Genomic DNA, 8243 nt, shown 5'->3' with positions numbered 1-8243 from the left:
ATTGGAAGGCAGAAAAGAGATTCAAAATATAACACTACATCATATATTCCCATGAGCCACCTTGGCCTACATCCTTAGGAAAAGGTCCCGGTGAACTGACCGCTGGAGTGGAGAAAAGGTCGGTTTGGGGGCCGAAAACCAAGAGGTGGATTATTTTAACTGCTGGTGGTTGGGGGGGGGGGGGGCAGGGGGGAGGGGAGACTCTGGAGGGAGGGTAGAGAAGGGAGAATGATTGGGATGGGGGAAAAAAAGCTTTAAAAAAAACGCGCGCAAAAGAAAATCAAGAATGAAGTACTGTGAAAGATAGCGCCTTTGAACTCTTACAGGTTGGAAGCTCTTAGGGAGAATGCAGACGTGTATCTAGATGACCCCTATTCTTTCTGTATCTCCAGGATCTGGCTTCAAGTGGGGGGGGTGGGGGGAAGAAGGGGGAATTTTAATTTCAGTTTCACCTACCCTACTTGTTGGAATGGTTGCGCAGATTTTCATGCTGGAGAGTCCCATCTGTCTGGCAGAAGCTGGAGTAGTGTTGGGGGCAGGTTATCTGGTGAAGTAGGAATGTACAGGAACCCCGCCCTCTAGGCACAGTTACACAACCCCAGCAACCCGTCTCAGCCCCTTCTAAAACCTCTAATGGTCTTCACCTTCACCCTTTGTTAGCCTATTTCTCTAACAGGCATTGAGTCCCAAACACAACCAGCCAATTTAGCTATTCATAAAATTAATTTCTCAAAAGCAAAATTACTTCATTGCATGCAAGTTCTTCAACGATGTAGAAAACAGACTTTTAAAAACCATATTTATATATTTAGAGCTCTACATATTTTGGATTTATCCACCTACTTGGGTGAAATAACCACCAATTTAAATATACATAATTAAATCAAACACTACAAGTCTCATTTTCTTTACCTCTCTACCCTCAATTTGATGCGAGTCATAGAAACCACATGAAATCTTCCATAAGCATAGATATTTGTATTAAATCTTGTTAGTTCCGGGCTTCATATTCTGGTAATTTCCAATTTTGAAACAAACTGAAGAAACATTTGGAAGAATCTTTTCACTGCTCTAGCTTAAGTAAGTCACTTTCTCAATGTTTTATATATTAATAATTTGTATTAACTTGTAGCAGACAAAATACTTTATACCTGGAAAGAAACTGCAATTTGAGATGTCAAATAAGTTATGATCACTAAGCACTTTCAGTTCCAAAATCTCAAAAAGAGCAACCTTCATCTCATTAAAAACAGTTATAAGTATAAAAGAAGAAAAGCTTCAAAAAGTTTCAAAATGTTTTTCCAGCATAAGTTAATTTTAACTGGCAAAGGTTGAAGATAACAAATATCAACACAATGTAACAACCAATTTGTTGCAAAAAATCTATTAAATGCCATGCTAGATTTCTGTATGTTTTTGAAGAGGATAGTTTGAGGGACGATAGGACTCATTGAGATAAATGAAATGTTCACATTGGGCTTCAGGAGGCCTTCACAAAGTTCTTTTTCTCTGTATATCCCCCTTAGTATCTAGTATGCATATTAAACAAACTATTCTTACTTCTAATCATATCCATTGTATGTGTAACTTGGACACATATCGAAGTAGAACTTTCTACTCCAGTCCTTAGTTCCTAATCAATTCAAAGAAGTCGATTTTACTTTTGATTTCAGAACATTAAATTTGCCACTAGAATTCTATTTCTTGATCATGCAAATAAACAATCAGAAATAATAGTTATCTAATATGGCCAGAAAAAAATATTTATGGGGGAAATCTGTCTTCTATATATATGTCCCTTTACCTCAATATGAGTCCAACTGTCTTTGTAGCTTTTGATAGGCAAAAGACTATATTTCTTCTGTCCCAGTACATTCTTATTCTACAAATAAAACCCATGGTGAAAGCAAACAATACATCATCACCTTTTCCAGTCTAAACACATGCTTGTCTTTGAGCTGTTTTGGATCACAAATGTGTAATAGGAATTTCCTTTGCCTAACTTCATTCACTTGGACGCTGTAAGTATTTTTATTATCAGTCATACATTTGGCTTCTAAAACAATTTATTTGTGGAATTTTCTTTCATGCTTCATCCTAAAGAACTGTTAAATTTCACGAAACTTGGACCTCTGGTGAAACTGCTCTCATACTAAGAAAACAGAATCTTGTCCAGTCTGCTTAAAGGAGACAATTAAACTAGCTGTCTTGGTCTATTTTAGTTCTTTCCCCATTTGTGTATATTTGGTTCCAGCTCTTTTAATTTTTTCCTGGCCTTTTTCTGTCTTTCTTAGATCTCTCTCTCCTCCTCTCTCTCTCATTCATTCTTTCCTTTTGGTAGCAGGGACTTTTTTTTTTAAGGTTCAAGATCCTCTTTCCCTTTCTTCCCTCTAGCTGTCTCTTTCTCTATCTCTCCATTCCACAGGCCACCCATTCCCATATTCTAATATTAACTATTCTATAGTTGTATTTCAAATCTGTTTCAGTCAGCCTGCTTCTCGCCTAGGTTTTGTTTTTCTCGTTGTTTTTTTTTCCTGACTGACTCTCTTAAGTGTTTGCTGATAACATCTTGGGGACAGATTATTTTTCATTGGGCCCTTTGTAAGAAGTAGCCAGCTTATTGCATTACTTCAGAACACATTTCAGACTATACAATTGTAACAAATGAACAACTTGTCCTCCACAGACTCACCACAGGATCCAATTAGTTACTAAACCTTTTAGTTAGGTTTACTAATTATTTTCTGGAGTCCCAGCAACTGGACTGCTGAAACAACTCAAGAAAATGTTTTCATTTTGCTTCAGATTTATATCTATATGCATATATGTGCATGCATATGTATACTGCAAGTTAAAACCAAATTATGACTAAGCAAGAGGACAAATTTCCAGATAAAACTACACAGACATATTTAAAAGGGAATCAAGAAATACTTCTATAATGTAAAAATGAAAGAAAAGGAGAGAGAGGCATTTTACTTCTTCTGAACATCTGGAGCTTTAAATTGTTATAATTTAAAAATAAAATATAAACATTGATCTGCAAGTCATTACAACAGGTGATCACTTCAGCAAAATCTATATTGCAACTTCAGCACATCTTTATTAGAACTCTTTCATTGTGGGTAAACAGCCACAAAAATAAATGCTGACTTAGAAAGTATAAATACAAATATTTAAACAAAAATATTTGCAGCATTCATAGCGCAAATTGTACCTGAACTGAAGGGCTCTGTGTGTCTATATATATTACATATGTGTGCATTATATTCACTTCTATCTAACCATATACATAGATTTATTTATAATTTGCCAAGTGCTATAAACAAGATACCTGAAACAAAATATATAAAAAGCATTCTATCAACTGATTTGAAAATAAACACAAGGTAAATAGCTATGCACATAAAATTAAATAATCTCTTTTTGCTGTATATCTACAGAAACTTAAAGATATCAGCTGAAAAGCCTATATTTTGTTTAAAGCTAGCATTTATTAAATAGCCTGCTCCTTGTAAAATTTGACTCCACAATGGAAAAAATATTTTCATTTGAAAAGTCTCAGTTCAAATGAAAGGAGCAGTTTAAATTTCAGTTGGCTGAAAAAGCCTTTGAATTCCCTAGAACTTTAATGATTTTTTAAAAATTAGTTCTACTTAATAAAAGAGACAAAAGTATCAAGATATATATGAATTTAGCCTATTTTTTTATTTCTGTGTGTTCATAGTAAACATTTTTGTAAGTGACAAACACGGGCATATGACCACAGTATCACAATCAAGAAATTTTAAGACAACATTAACAATCACTCAAATTTATGCGGCATCTGCGCAACACAGGTTACATATTTGCAAGGTTTACCTATAAGTACAATAGGTATTAACATTTCACTACATTTAGAAAAAATAAAAGTGACCTGTTAGTGACCACATACATCAAAATATACACAACACAAACTGAAGGCAATCATTAATTTTGTCCCCTTCCGATTCATTTGAATGGGCAGTGCTGCCAACTGAAACAACTTTCTTTTTTTTTTTTTAATTTAAATACTTAGTATACCAAGTGCATTTTCTAGAACCCAATCTTTGGTCTAAAAGTAAACAAAATTTAAAAAAAAAAAACAGATTTTTAAAGAAAAGGACAAAACAATAAATGGCCAAAATAATTTCTTGGGCACCTCTACTACGAATGCTTCTTAAATACAAATTACAGTTTAACATTTTAAAACTCTCTCCATAATTTAGGTTGTTCTCAAGGTCTGCATCCACCATAAAGATCCATGATAATTTATAATACTGCACACATGGAAATCTGGCGGCTCTTAAGGATAGACTTGTCAGGTTTGAATGAAAATGGAAAAGCAGTCACTATTTAGATACACATTCTACTATAATTTTGACTTCCAAACCTTATATTCTACAATGTATTCTCCCCACATTGCACCTCGCTGACACTCCACACCTTGTTAGAATAATAAACAACCCTAAAGACTGAACAAACGTACAGAAATGGGCGGGGGGGGGGCTTAATAAAAAATACCTGGACTTATTTTTTTAATTATCATTTACAATGCAAATGTGTGTAAAACGTTCACTTACAGTCTGGTCCCAGGGATGTTAATGTATTAAAGGGTTGGAAGAAGACCCCTGATTTTGATGTGTGAAATAATCAGACAGTCCCCCGGACAGTCCCGTGGTGAAACTTGGCAAAGAGGGTCTTAAAGACTCACAGGGCAGGGTCGAGGGGGCCTGCGGAGACGTGGACGAAGACGCGGCCCGGGCGCTCATGGACGTGCTGCTCTGCGAAGTCATTGACGGGTGCGGGACGTGGGGGAAAAAGTAACTGGTCTGGCCCGCGAGCAGGTTGACCGAACAGGGGTTGAGGGAGTAGGTCCCGGAGCAGGGCACCGACAGGCCGCAGGGCACCGAGGCGGCGAGCGCGGCGGCCGTGAGGTGGTGCGTGGCGTAGGGGATCTCCCCGTTGACCAGCCGGTCCACGCTCAGCCCGTTGGCCGTGGAGAAGGAGTGGTTGTTGCCCAGCGAGTTCTGAGTCAACACGGAGCTGTAGGGCATGGGGTGGCTGGGGTAGGCCGACGTGGTGCCGTTGTAACTCAAAGTGCTGCTGGCGCGGGGGTGGTGCAGGGACAGGAAGGGAGACATGGGCCAGTAGAGGGAGCCGGCGCGGTCCATGAAGGTGAGGCCGGTGGAGGTGAGGCGCGCCCCGCGCTTGAAGGCCAGCTTGGCCCGCGACGTGGTGGAGCGGCGCCGCAGCTTGCCCGTGGTGCCGCCGATGAACACGTCGTCGCTCGACGGGTCCAGCATCCAGTAGTTGCCCTTGCCCGGGTCGTCGTAGTGACGCGGCACCTTCACGAAGCACTTGTTGAGGGACAGGTTGTGGCGGATGGAGTTCTGCCAGCCCTGCTTGTTCTCGCGGTAGTAGGGGAAGTTCTTCATGATGAACTCGTAGATGCCGTTGAGCGTCAGCCGCTTCTCCGGGCTCTGCCGGATGGCCATCATGATGAGCGCGTTGTAGCTGAACGGCGGCTTCTCGTACTTGCCGTTCTTCTTCTCGCCCTCCTTGCCCCCCTCCCCGTCCTTGCCGCCCTCGCCCGCCCCCTTCTTCTCCTCCCCCCCGGCGCCGGCGCCCTTCTCCTTCTCGTCCGGCCCGACGGGCGCCAGCTCCCCAGGGCCGCCGCCCGGCTCGCCCTTGCCGCCCAGACCGTCCGCTTTGGCCCCGTCCAGGGCGGCGGCCGGGGGCGGCGGCGGCGGCGGCGGCGGGAGCAGCAGCTGCTGTGGGCCCTTGTCGTCGTCGGTGGCCGGGGCGCCCCGCGCCTGGGGTGGCTGCGGTGCCTGGGGCGGCGGCGGCGGCGGCGGCGGCGGCTGCTGCTGCGGTGGCGGTTGCGGGGCGGGCGGCGGCGGGTGGTGATGATGGTGGTGGTGGTGATGGTGATGCTGGGGGTGGTGGCTGTTGTGGTGGCCGTGGCTCGCGTGGTGGTTGTCGTTCTGGACCGCCTCTGGCACCAGGCTGTTGATGCTGAACGAGGACTTGGGGATCATTTTCACCTCTTTCCTATCTCCCATGTCCAGCATCACCCAGTCGTCGGGGGGAAACGGCGACGGTGGCGGCGGCGGCGGCGCGGGAGCCGGGCAGCGGCGCAGCGGGCGGCGGCGACCGGTGGGTGCCGAGCGGGGCGCGGGCGGCGCGGGCGGCGGCGGCGGCACTGAGCGCTCCGGCAGCAGCGCAGTTGGACCGCAGGCTCCGGCGCTGGCAAGTCATGTAGCAAAAGCAGCAACCACCCCTCAGGAATTAGAAGAAAAAAAAAAAGGAAAAGAAAAAAAGAAAGAAAGAAGGAAAAAAAAAAAAAAGAAACAACCACCGCCCCGGGGGTGAAGCTCCCTCGCTCCCAACTCTACTTCTTGGTCTCCCCCCCACCCCCCCGCTCCCCCCCCCTCTGCTGCTTCCTCCTCCTCCTCCTCTCGCAGCAGCAGTCACAGCAGCAGCAGCAGCAGCAGCCCAAAGGGGGGGAGAGCCGGGCGGCGGGCGGGCGCGTCCCGGAGCGGCCGCGGCGAGGCTGGGGAGACAGCGATCGTGGCGGCTATAGCCACAATTAATTTTCCGAGCTACAGGCGCACACTAGGGCTGTAAAAAAATTTTTGGTTTAACCTTTCCTACCGCTGGGCCAATCAGAGCCGGCGGCGTGCGTGAGCGTCTCTCCCGCCGTCGACCAATCGGCGGGCCCGGGCCCACCCACCCCCGCCCCGCCCGTCCGCCCGTCCGCCCGCCTGCCCGCCGGCTCCCGCCCCCTCGGGCGCTCGCCTCCCCCTCTCCGCGGGCTCTGGGCCTCGCGGCCGCGCGGAGCCGCGTAGGGATACTCCGGCGGGAGCATGCTGCGCCGCGGCCCTTCTCAGCGCACCCCCCTCCCCCCCCCCCCCCGACCACCTCCACTTCACCCCTGCCACCCCGCGGGTCTGCTCAACCGAAATCTCCCTGTTAGGGTAGATCTCTTCCATTTTCGGCTTCCTTCTCACTCCATTGAGTCATTTTCGTTTGAGCGTCAATATTTGTCCTTATTAATTAAAGTTTGTATCCAATTTTATTTTTAAAAGCGGGGGCGGTGGTGGCGGCGGCGGCGGCGGAGAGAAGTGGGAGTGCAGGGAGAGGGCAGGAAATGGAGGAGGAAGAGGCTAGGCACTACTCCGCGGGGTCGGCCTTGCAGGCCCGGGTCCAGCATTTCTGAGCCCGTAGGAAAACCGTGCGTGTCGTAGGTAAAGCTCCTACGAGGCTTCGGAAGGTCGGGGAGGAAAGGCCCGCCTCGGGCGTGGAGCGGGTTGGGGATGGGGGTGGTGTCCTAAACCTTGAGGGAGGAGGGCCCGGGAGAGGTTTGGAAAAGAAGAGATGAGGAAGTGGGCTGGCGAGCGCGGGGCCAAACAGGGGTTACTTACTCGGTTCCTGCGGCTCGGGCGGCGGCGAGCTCGGGGCTCGGGCGCCGCCGGGAAGCCGGGCCTGGGGCTCCCGGCGCTGCGGCGGCGGCGGGCGAGGGGCGGCTCAGTGGTGGGCGCCTATGATGGCCTTCCGAAGTAAGGGGTGCTCAGAGAGAAAACAATACCAAACAATCTCGAAATAAACCAGGTAACACATGCTCTGTCTATGCGTCTCTTCCTTCCCTTCTCTCCCGCTCCAGACCTTCGCTCACGCTCTGGGCGACTCGGTGCCGTTTTCTCCTCGCTGCTCCAGCGTCTTCTCAGCTTCTAATCCGAATTGGAAGCGAGTAGCCGTGAGCGATCACCCTGGAAATGTTTTCATTTTGCTTGTTGACATTGGAAGGGGGGCAAAAAAAAGGGTGGGCGTCTATTTCTTTCCGGTGGTTTTTTTTTTTTTTTTTAAGCCTTCCTATTTTCACTCCCTCTTTTCTTTTTCGTTTCGTTTCTCAAATGTTTTTAATTTGTGCGGGCCTTAATCCTGAAATAACCTCATGCTTCAGCCAGCCCTTTCCCATCCTGAATGCTGCTGGAGGGCACCCAGGAGCCTTGGGAACGTGCGTCCCACAATTCCAGCTTCTTGGGCTTTAGGACTGGGAGGTTCGGTTGAGGGTTGAAGTGAGTGGGGAGATTGTGATTCGAGGGCTTTAAAGGGATCCCGTGGCCAGGGGCAGGGCTAAGGCCCAGCATTTCCCAGGGATTGGAATTTGGTGCGGAGCACACTGATCAAAGGCTGTTTCATCCCACATGGGCACGAAACAT

At 47.3% G+C, this 8243-nt stretch overlaps 1 protein-coding gene across 1 annotated transcript; it reads right to left on the bottom strand.

The window, feature by feature from the left end:
- Positions 1 to 4619: 4619 nt before the first annotated feature.
- FOXG1 (forkhead box G1) lies at positions 4620 to 6092 on the bottom strand. The gene has a single exon (XM_052660016.1). The coding sequence runs from the start codon at positions 6090 to 6092 to the stop codon at positions 4620 to 4622; it is 1473 nt and encodes a 490-aa protein (XP_052515976.1).
- Positions 6093 to 8243: the final 2151 nt, after the last annotated feature.

This window comes from Budorcas taxicolor, chromosome 21 (assembly GCF_023091745.1).
Source record: "Budorcas taxicolor isolate Tak-1 chromosome 21, Takin1.1, whole genome shotgun sequence".
NCBI classification, from domain to species: domain Eukaryota; kingdom Metazoa; phylum Chordata; class Mammalia; order Artiodactyla; family Bovidae; genus Budorcas; species Budorcas taxicolor.
This window is presented reverse-complemented; position numbering and strand designations above follow the sequence as displayed.